Raw genomic sequence first — 12,472 nt, forward strand, 5'->3', positions numbered from 1 at the left:
AAAGTACATTTCTACTATTTTCAACCGTGATAAAGTACACTGGTATTTGCAATCGATTTTCACACCAATTAGCATTTGGTGTGAAAAGAATTCATCTACATGTTGAAGCAACAAAACAACATTCACTTGGTATACATACAAATTTGTGTTAGTGATCTAGTTGGGTGAGTTGGAGTATTTCATGGAACATTGATTAACGTATTATAGTTGGTGAACAGTCTAGTTTTTATAAATGAAGTTGATTGGAGGTTGTACACATTTTCTTTTGTATAAAGTCATAAATTATATAATTTTTACTAGGTGAAAACCCGTGGAACCCACTGATGTTAATGTTAAATATAATTATGTAATAAATAATATATCATTAAGTTAGAAAACTTATATACTATTTATAAACAACTTTTTTATTTGTAAATATTAAATTAATGGTGAGTATTTAACAGTAAATGGAGTTTTTTAAAACCCTTACTTTTTAATATTTCTTAATCGTTCATGGTGATTGCACGTTAGATTAATTAAAATTGTTGTTATTTTCATATGCTTTTTCAAAACTTTACCTTGATTTATTGTGTCATGTGTTTCTTTTTTAGGTTTACTGTCTATAACGTTGAAATCCATTCAATGTTGGTGTTTTACTTAGGGTATGTTGTCTATTTTTAGTAAATTTGTAAACTTTAAGTATTTAATTACAAATATAAATCCACATATTTTATAAAAGTCATTACTTAATATAATGCAACATACATTTAAATAACGACAAAAATACCCAAAACAACTTCGAAATTGATTTGATACAAAACGAACAAAAGATGTATGTAATGAAATTAACATAAAAATTGAGTAAAAGATGCTACAAAAAAGTTCGTTATAAATTGCAAACAACTTTCTTATAAACAACAGTGGAAGTTTTATTTATGAGTCTACCATCTTTATCTAAAATTAATATTTTCAATCCATCTCTGCTTTGAACTCTAGATAATGCAACATACAATTGTCCATGTGAAAAAACCGGATCTTTGAGAAACAAACCAACATTCGATAACGATTGTCCTTGACTCTTATTAATAGTCATTGCAAAATATACCGCCAAAGGAAACTGTATTCTTCTGAATTTGAAGGGAATTTTTTTTTTCTGATGGAGTTAAAGACATTCTTGGAATAAAAGTCCGATTTCCAATATTAGTTCCAGGACACACACACACAAAAAAAAAAGAGATAAGTTCCAACACATCATGTGACGTGATTCTTAAAAAGGGTACAAAACAAACGGATTGATAACAGTGAAACATATAAACTGTTCAGTTGCCAGTTGTAACACTACAGTAAGAGTGAGTATAAGGTGAATAACAATAAGAGATACACAATGTAAGAGATATACAATCGGATTGATAACAATGACAAATAGATTAAGATAGAAAAAGATATAAGCCGATATTCATTTAAAACATAATGAATAATAATAACAAAAAATATTAATAGCATATCTTAAAGCAACACTGTGAATAATAATAATAATGAAGCAGATACATAGATCATATACACACAAGGTAACAGATACACAAACGGATTAATAACAGTGACAAATAGATTGAGATAGTAGAAGATAGAAGACGAATTCAAGAAAAACACAATGAATAATAATAACAACAAATCAATTTTATATCTTAAAGCAATAATGGAAGGCGACTTGATTATATTCACGAAATTTTTCTTGTTCTCTGAATTTTGGAATCGATGAATGAAAATAACCGTGACCATGTATTTAAGATAAATCGATTAGGTAAATTACGGATTTTTAGGAATTGATAAACATCATATATTTGAAAGATACGTTTATCTTTTGAAATTAACTAATGATTATTTACTTTCCATTTTTTTTTAATGTTGCAGAAAGAATTCAAATTGACGTTTAGAATTTTAGGAATGGATTGGTTACTTGAAGGGAAATATCGGAAATTAACATTATCAGAAAGAGTGAGAAAAATCGATTGGGAAAGGGGGGGCTATTTGACTGCCACGTGTACAATTTCTACCTATTTATTAAAATAGGGGATTCCAAAAACATTATAGTCACTTTGTAGATTTTGTCTATTTTTGTAACTTTTCTGGTTCGGCTATTGCACTCTGCAGACAACCCTTGATGCATGTTTATGCACTTTAGAATTTGTTGTAAATTTTGGTACTACAAACAATCCTTGAGGCATGTCTATCAGAGTATCACTCTATGTATATGAGACATTCTTGAAGATGAAACGCGTGGAATGTTTTCTATATAAAGTATATTTCAGTAATTATAATGTTTTAGAATACTTTATTGGTTAAAGATTAATAGGATAATTTTCTAATAAAATCTAATATATTTTAAATCTTTACAAAACCTGATAATGGTTATAAAACCCATAACTTTGAGTATATCTATATTAAACACATTACCTTATGACCTTTAATATTATAATATATATATATATTCTAAATTGGAACCAATACGAAAAAACTTCGGTGGGTCTATAAAACATAAAAGTCTTTCATATACCTAATGTTATGCTTCACGACAAATAAAACCATATATATTTGAGTCAAACGACGGTGGCTACATGGCAGAGTGGTGGTGCATCCGACGTCCTTTCCACCCACAAAGATAGCTTCCATGACCATGACCCCTATTCCGCCTTGGTTTACTTTCACTGATTTCCACTTCCACGATATCATTCACATTATCAGCAACCACAATGTCATGAAATTGCTTGCCATTGATGTAATCATGATCAATATCATCATCACATCGCTTATCCAGCCATGCAATGATGTCGGCAAAAACAACATTGATGTTGTGATCGGGCTCACCGGAGGTCAATCCATGCCACATTCCCGGGTATAATTTAATCGTCTTGTCTTTGCTACTCGCTTGTTCGTATAGAGCGCGACTAACTTCTGGATCCGTCACTGTATCTGCTTCTCCATGCAGCACAAAAAACGGAAGTGTCACCTGTATGCATGTCCATCAACTATCAGCTACCGACTATCAACTACTACTATTGGAATCTAAAACCCCACAAAAATGTATCAACAACTTAAAGCCCGATTTAACTCGGGTTTAAGTTGTTGCTATGGAGGCCCGACAAACTAGGCCTCAACTTGTGAAACTAAGACGTCTCCGAACCATAGCACCCTTTTTTACACCAAAATGAAGCAATTTATGGCACGAACACCTATTTGTCCTATTACATTTATTAATAGAGTAAATTACTGAAATCATCCTTGTGGTTTGGTGAAAATTGCACGTTTGATCCCTAATTTTTTTTTTGCACTTGAATCGTCCATGTGGTTTGCTTTTGTTGTGTTTTTCGTTCTTATGGTTTGGTAAAAGTTGTATGTTTGGTTCCTAACTTTATGTATGTAAGGGACGAAAAATGCAACAAAATCAAACCACAGGGACGAAAAACGCAACAAAATTAAACCATAGGGACGATCTGAGTGCAAAAAAAAGTTAAGGACCAAACGTGCAATTTTGATCAAACCACATGGATGATTTCAGTAATTTACTCTTATTAATATAAAACATAATATTCAAAGTAACATATATTACCTTTAAATTATAACTCTATAACTATAAACTTGTTCGAAATATATAACTCAAACTTAAATGACCAAATTGTACATATGAAAGTTTAACATTGTTAAAAAACAGTAAGATACAAAATTGAAGTGTTGTATAGCATTTCCTTAAACAAGTAAGTTGGTATAAAATATGGTGTAAAAGGAAAGATTTGGTATTAGGTTGGAGATGATCTTAATAACAACGGGTGGGGGTAGCATATGTTAAATATCGTAATTAACAGATTGTATAGCACTTCTAGTATAAAATAATAAATTAAATAATTTATCGAAAACAATGTTTTTCCTGTCACAGATGGCCCAAAGGTGGGGCTAGCAATACTTTTAATCTTTCGTCACGTTAAATATTGTAATTAACAAAGCTGTACCAAAACTTATTATAAAACCCTAATTACACGATGTGTGTCCCACCAATATTGTAATAAGTTTAATTATAGATAATTTCTTTTAATAAAATTGTTGCTCTTCAAAAAAAAAAAGATAATATCATGTCTTTGCTACTGCCGACAAACCATGATACCTGTCTATGTACTAAAGAAATTCTTGGCAAAGAAAAAGTAAAAGACATGGGAGAAGGGTAATATCGTAAAATAACCTCGTTTAAGCTGTCTTCGAGACCCATGCTGGTCCTTAGCATTTCAAGAGCTGTTTTAAGCCTCGGTTTTTCTTGGTAGATCAACTTGTTTGAACGTATCTACACAAATGTTCGAGTCATGGTGAATTTACTTATTTATCCTTGTTCAACTGCAAATTTACGAAAATGACCATACCTCTTCTCTCTTAACAGGATCCTTAAACGCAGCATCAATGACATCTTTTGTAGGAACAATCTTCCATCTTGGTATCACATCTTCTACCCTCGTTAGCATGCTTATCACCATTGGGTGTGGCTTCACCTTCTCAGATATCTATTATCACATTCGTTATTTCAAACTATACTTTTACCATTTTATGTAAAATATAGTTGTTACATTAAATGATTAAAAATATATATGTTGCATGCTTCTAAAATGTTATAAGCATGTGGCATTTTTTTTAATTATTATGTCTCTATTCAAAAACATACAAACATAAAATGCCAAGTCGACCGGTCCCCTTTTTGATCCATACTAAAAATTATCCATTTTGAAATAAATTCATTTTGACATGTTGCAACTTGAGAGATGTGCCCATCCTATCTATTTTGTCACATTATACATGGACGAATCGAGAATATATTATTACAAAAATATAATGTATTGCAATGTAAATAAGTTTAGAAAATATATTATGTTAAAGGGAATCCGTCTTTTAGAGATTATGCATATAGGACAAACATTGTAAATAGATGAAAAGTTACCTTACACATGGGTGCAACCAAAATGGCACCATGCCAGAAAGATGGGTCCTTTCGGTGTACAAGAAGGGCAACCGCACCACCCATGGACTCACCATATAAGAACCGTTTCTTGTTTTTGTAGTCTTCTTGTCCTATGTAGGTTCGACCAATGCATCAAGTTAGTGGTTCGATATGACTCCTTTTAGTAGTCCATATAATTTTGTTTATGTTAATGTTTTTATATTTTGAGTAAATTACACGAATGGTCCTTATGGTTTGAGTTAGTTTACACGTTTGATCTCTAACTTATTTTTTTAATTCGGAAGGTCCCTACTATTTGTTTTTGTTGCGCGATTGGTTTCTATCTTACTTAAAAAACTATTTTGCACTTGATTTTTTAATGTATTTAAATAAACACACACCCAACACCCAACACCCACTCCCACTTCCATCTCATTTTACCTTACCTTATCTACCACACCTTATTTAAATAAATTAAAAAATCAAGAGCAAAATAATATTTTTAAGTAAGACAACGACCAAATGCACAACAAAAACAAACTGTAGAGACCTTACTAGTTAAAAAAAAATAGGTTAGGGATCAAACGTACAAATTACCCCAAACCATAAGAACCATTCGTGTAATTTATTTTTTTTGAGTAAATTACGTTAAAATTGCACATTTGATCCCTAACTTTTTTTTTGCACTCGGATCATTCATTTGGTTTGATTTAGTTGCGTTTTTCGTCTCTTACATACATAAAGTTAGGGATCAAATGTGTAATTTTGACCAAATCATATAGACGAAAAACACAACAAAATCAAATCATAGGGACGATTCGAGTGCAAAAAAAAGTTTGGGACCAAAAGTGCAATTTTGACCAAACTATATGGACAATTTCAGTAATTTACTCTTTTTTTTTTTTTTTTTTTTCATTTGTTTTGTTTTATTTATTTACTTATTTTTATTTTATTTATTTATTTTAAACTCTAGTCCATCCCAAATTTAAAAATTGTGGGATTCAAAATTTTGGAAAACTCCATTTTGGAGTATTTAACTCATGGTAGTGCATTACATTTAATTTAGTGATATGTACCAGAGATGGTTTTGAAGTAATTGGAGCAATCAGTGACAATGTGGTCAAATTTCTTAATATAACAACGTGCACCCATGGACCTTCCGTGTCCTTGGTAGTCTATTCCAAATACTGCATACCCGTAGCTTGCTAGCTTGGTCCCGCACCCTATAAACCAAAAACAAAACCATCCGATCAAATAAATCACTCCTTTAAAGGTTTAGCAAAAGGGTACACATTTGTTTACACCATAACGTTATGCTATAAGTAGGTAAGTATGATAAAACGAGTAACATGCCACCATAATTCTACATAAATTTTAAGTATCCATGAAAATGACCCGGGGGTCAAATCACCTCTTGTTGACCATTATAACATTTAATTTTATTTTTATGATTTTGGAATTTTATAAATTACTTTTATGTGTTAAATATGATTATGAAAGCAAAATTTATTGTAAAAATGTATAGTAAATTTTTTGGAACCAACAAATATATATTGGAAAAAAAGTAAATTACCTGAATGGTCCCTATGGTTTAGGGTAATTTGCATGTTTGATCTCTATTTTTTTTTTTAAAATTCGGAAGGCCTCTACTGTTTGTTTTTTTACGTACTTGGTCCATGTCTTACCTAAAAAGACTATGTTGCCATTGATTTATTAATTTACCTTTCCTATCCCACCATTTTTCTCTATTAAAATAATAGTATTTTTAGGTAAGACAGGGACCAAATGCGTAACAAAAAACAAACAGTAGGGACCAAACACGTAACAAAAACAAATAGTAGGGACCTCCTGAGTTAGAAAATAAATTATGAACCAAACGCGTAAATTACCCCAAACCATAGGGACCATTCGTGTAATTTACTTTTAGAAAAAAGAACCCACGCGTAGCAAGAGATTAGGCAATGGGGACAGTCAGAAACGAGAGTCAAAATTACAAGGTTATAGGCATAAGAACGGACTAGAGCACCAATCAGTTCGTTCCTTTAATAAAAAGGAGATAGGAGGTTGTAATCATGTACACTGAATTTCAACACATGTTGATAGAGTAGCAAAGTCAAAGAAGATTTATGGAATTAACAAAAATGATTTATCGGTTGGCCAATCAACAGTTTTTTTTTTCCTAAGTTTTTTCATAAATAATTAGTATAATGATGAGTATTACAAAATTTTATTAATTTATATGATAACTTATCTTTTTAATAAATTGCTCCTGAAGTCAGTAAACACCTAAAATTATTTAGAATATATATACTTGAATGATGTAAGTATTTGAATGCACATTCGACTAATTTGATCCGCTTTTTATAAATAACTTGTTATAAATAAATAACTAAAACTCAAATAATAATATAGCAACATACTTTACATTAACGAGCAATTCAAACTTATGTTATCTATTCAGATGATACGGTTTACCATATAAACATATGGTATCAAACTATATCGGTTTCAATTTGGATGTATGTAATCAAAAGCCATCTAAAAATGTTCATTTTCACAAACCACAATAGTTCATGATATTTTTAAAAGAAAAATAAAAATAAATATGAATTCGGACATGGCCTTTGCTAGGGTCAAAAGGTAGACGAGATGTTGAGCAACAATGTCAATGTGGTGGGTGAAAATATAATAAAGGTGTTTGGTATACCACACGACATGACTACAATTGTAATAATAAATATAGGACCCCATGACGTTTTTTCTCATAAGTAATAACCTCTACCAATTACTCTTACACAGTTACACTACTTGTTAGATCACCTACTCCAGCCAACCACCACTCGTAACTCCATTTATTCTCCTTTCATAAATATGGAGAGGTTATATGATTATTATTTAAATAACAGCCTACATTAACCCAATTTTTAGGGTAACATGCAAATTTGGTCCTTATATTTTACACAAATTGCAAGTTTAGTCCATATAATGAAATTCTCTCAATGTCGTCTTGAAGTTTGTATTTCGTTATCGACACTGTCCTCATGTCTTACTCAAAACTTTAAGTTTACTCCAAATTTTGAACTCGTTTTACATGAGTGCAGGGATCATATCCACAACGAAAGCAAACTTAAGGACAATATCGGGAAGATCTAAAAATTTGTGACCAAAATTGTAATTTACTACAAATTTTACATTAGATCGTATATTCCTTAAATAAAAAAAAAAAAATTTAAGCTTCGTTTGTTTTAAGTTAAAATTTACTTTAAAACTGCTAAGGAAAGTCGTTACAATCAGTTAATCATCAAATTATGATACAACACAACCATTAAAACGAATTAAACTCATCCCTATAATAATAAAAAAGTAGGTATTCTTCATTTTAAATTTATTAGACCTCCTAATTAATATGATGTTATTTATCAATGTATTTATTCTCCATTTTAAAATTTAAATTTTATATTATTGTTTTCATTAATTCAAAAATAAAAAATGTCTAATATATATTAAAAATTAATTTTATATATTTATTTGAATCAACAATTATAATTTCACATAACTAATAAAAATATGTCGTAAATAATAATTTATTTAAAATAATTAATTAATAATTTTAAGATTTACTATAAAAATTTAATTAATTTTATAATCATGGTTTTCACATGTTATAATAAACTAGTAAGTAATCACAAATACTGTATAGATTTAACTTTTGGTAAGTGATCATATTGTTATTATAAGAAAGCACAAATACTTCTATTAGTGGAAACTAACCGTTAATGGCAATTATTCTACTGTATAATAATCGGACCCATAGAAAGAAAGAATGGACAATACAAAAATAGGTTGTTATATTTAGAGCATTGGGTGTGGGCAACAAGGTGCAACACCACCTCACATGCCACATAAGCAAGTAGTGTTATAACACCAAGTGGGGAAATGAGCAACAAGATGCAACACCAAAGAAAAAAAAAACAAAAAAGAAAAAAAAACAAAAAGTTGGTATTCCTCCCGTTTCAATTCGTCACAACGCCAACGAGATTTGCCATGACAAGATGTAACAAGTTGGGGGGGGGGGGGGGCGGTGTTCCCCGTGTCATGACGCCGTTGAGGGGTGCCACCTCACCCCCCGTTGCATCTCGTTAGACCCATACCGCATAGTCTTAGAAAATGATTTGACAAGTTTTAAACTGATGGGTCCAACTCCAAATGGATAAATCACCGGTTTACCGGTTTTTAATGAACATAAAAGAATATGAAATTCGAGTATTATTTATAATAACTATGAAAAAAACTTGATAAAAAGCATGAATTCAAATTCGTTATTGTTCAAACTTCAAATAAATATTGCGTTTCATTAACAAAAATATTATCTATTTATTTATTTTAAATGTGGCAAGAGCATATTTCCGTGATGTACTTGCTTTGGTAGTTGGTTCTCTTTATAACCGAGTCATTATTACGGTATATAACTAAAGTTTCATTTTCATTTTATTTATTTTTTGGAAAGAAGAATATATATATATATATATATATATATATATATATATATATATATATATATAAAATTAAAGTTACTGATAGTAACAATTGTCTTCTATAACTTTACTCACCGTTTTTGCTTGAAATAACTTTAGCAATTTAATTACTAATCAAAACCTCTTCAAATAATACAAGCAGAAAGTTATATTATTTTCTATAAAGAATACATGTATTATTACTTTGATAATTAGATCATTAATTATTTTTAATAAATAATACTAAAGTATCCTAGACATTTAATTGTTATTAAAGTTTCTTATTCTTATTAAATTATATTGAAATGCAGTTACACCTTTTCTATAAAGAATATACGAATCATTGTTTTCATAATCAAGCCATCAATTAATTTCTATAAATAATACAGAGTATCCTAATCAATTTATTATTATTTATAATTTAATTAAATTATACTCAAATAAAGTTATGACATTTTCTATAAAGAGCATACAAATAACCGTTTTCATAAGGAAATCACCGCTATTTTCTCCAACTATGTTAATTCTAATATCATCATTGATCTACTTTCTAAAATTTTATGATTTGCCAAATATGTCGCCATTATTTAAGATATTTAAAAACAAATAAAAGACTATCGTTAAAACAAAAATTGAATCTTATCAAGTTATGTATTTGATTAATAACACATTATTGATTTATTGCTAACACTATCACTAATACTTTTTGACAAGTCAGTGATCTTAATTTGAGAATTATATAGACAAGAAAAGTATAAAATTATGTGTGAAAAATTAGTTGAAATAGAAGAAACGTCAATAATTTGAGACACGTGGTGAGTAGGTTGATGGTGATGGTTTTAGAATTCATATTTCTTTGTTGTTCACAAGTTATACATTAAGAAAAACAGCCAAAATAAAAAATTATAATATATTTGTAAACTTGTATGAAGAAGATCCAAGTACCTTTCATGAAGTCGCTACATTCCATGCCATAACCTGCAAAATCAACCTTAAATGTTTCATTAATCTTATCTTCGTAAGTCCTCAAACTAAAGATTACACCATGTTCTGTGTTTTGTCACAAAGAATATAGATTATTATAATAAAAATATAATTAATTAGTTTTTATACTTTTTATCTTACACAGCATAGACTTGGCTAGTTTCTATATTCAATATGACATTAAAATACGTCATGGGCTAGATTTATAAGTGTTTTCGGGTTTGGTTTTGTTGACAAGTTAGTTCAACTTACTAATATAAATATGTTCTTTGCATTTGTGTAACCTAAGTGTAACAAACTATTCAATAACATCAATAAATATCTTTCATGTTCTATTTTGTGTGAACCATGTTAAATATTGTGTCCTAATTTTGTTTGCATTTACTACTATGTTGTTTTGAATCGTTTGCTTGTTGAAATGTTTTGTAAAATTCAGTGTAATATTGTATATCCTATAATGTAAGGATTTATGTGAGTTATAGGTACATAAAACCTTAACAATTACACAATTGTAATTTTCATTTTGTAATTTTATTCTAAATTATAAAGGACCTTGGTATAGTGATGAAAGAAAAGATAAGGTGAAAAATCCAATGACGATATATATATATATATATATATATATATATATATATATATATATATATATATATATATATATATATATATATATATATATATAGAGAGAGAGAGAGAGAGAGAGAGAGAGAGAGAGAGAACCATGGCAGAGGAAAACCAGGGCTTTTGGGGCAGAGAGAGGAAGCCATCTACATGTAAAGAGCTGCACACCTCTTGAATTCCTTATGTACTCCTGAAATTCCACTCATATTTATGAAATATAGTTAAATATTCATTTCTTATTGAAAATTTGTAAAACCCATTAATCGAAGTGATGAACACTCGAACGACTTGTGATCATTACTTCATCTAAACAAATCCCACATAGTCAATTTTATGGCAAAATATGACACCCATTACTAACATTCAGTTTCTTCTGGCAAATTTAAGGAAAATGCTAAATTTATGAAAAGCATTATTAAAAAAATGATTTTTATGACCAATTAACGAAACCCATTATTCAAAAAGTTGGTTTTTTTATGTCGAATATATGAAACTAATTATTCAAAAGGTTCGATTTTATGTCCACCGATTCATGAAGCCCATTACTAAGACTAAGTTTTTAATGGCAAATTCGTTGAACCCTTTTGTAAAGATGGATTTTTATGCTAAGTTTAGAAACCCTTTACTAAATGATTTAACGTGAATGGAAAAAGAAGCATTCAAGATGAATGTGTATTGAGAAAAAGAAAGCAAACCTCTTGGTACTCGACCTCCATTGATGGTTCTTCTTAATTCAGTGATATAAGATTTTAGAAATGAAAATTTCTGACTTCTGAGAAATGTGTGTGTGTATGCGGTGGGGGGTGTTGTTGAACGAGGTTTTGACGGGGGATGGTTCCCAATTCTCCTCTTTATGGATGAGTGCATTCTTCTAGAAAATCTTTATGATCAAATGCCACGTAAGAGAGAGAGACTTTATTTTATATTATTATCTTTTATTTATTTTTGGAAATGAGGTAAAGGGGAGGTATCGTGTAGGAGAGCCCCATACCCTGTGTTTTCATAATTGGAGTAAGTCGGTAAGCTATAAGAATAGACCTTGAGGTATGATCTAGAAGACACTTTAAGCCCTATGTCTTATAGATTCAAAATATCAAATTATATTAAGGAGCTTAAGTGCCTATGTTGGAAACAAGAATCGAGGTAACAACGAGTCAATTTTGTAGATGTGGAATTCTAGACCTCTAGTTCATGGATGGAACTTCTACTAAGTCATGGAAGACAAATGAGAAGTTTGGTATGCAAATGCAACGGTTGTATTGTTAGAATCTTTGGTTTTGTATGGTCTTGTGATGATGACTCATAAATTACTTATGATTTTGTCATGAATTTAAGTTTTACCTTAGTGAAAATGGATATCACAAATTTAAGAGGAGGGTTCCAGAAGATGACCCACAAT

General features: G+C 29.9%; 1 protein-coding gene across 1 annotated transcript; it reads right to left on the reverse strand.

Moving 5' to 3' along the window:
- Window positions 1–2,484: 2,484 nt before the first annotated feature.
- Window positions 2,485–11,907, reverse strand: LOC145011590 (caffeoylshikimate esterase-like). The gene is made up of 8 exons (XM_078970328.1): window positions 11,769–11,907; window positions 11,173–11,263; window positions 10,414–10,446; window positions 6,031–6,177; window positions 4,955–5,085; window positions 4,386–4,523; window positions 4,211–4,309; window positions 2,485–2,986 (listed from the first exon to the last, which is right to left on the reverse strand). Exons 1-8 carry the CDS (start codon window positions 11,787–11,789, stop codon window positions 2,591–2,593), a joined length of 1,056 nt encoding a protein of 351 aa, XP_078826454.1. The 5' UTR covers window positions 11,790–11,907; the 3' UTR covers window positions 2,485–2,590.
- Window positions 11,908–12,472: the final 565 nt, after the last annotated feature.

Source organism: Lactuca saligna, chromosome 8, assembly GCF_052625555.1.
Source record: "Lactuca saligna cultivar CGN05327 chromosome 8, ASM5262555v1, whole genome shotgun sequence".
NCBI classification, from domain to species: domain Eukaryota; kingdom Viridiplantae; phylum Streptophyta; class Magnoliopsida; order Asterales; family Asteraceae; genus Lactuca; species Lactuca saligna.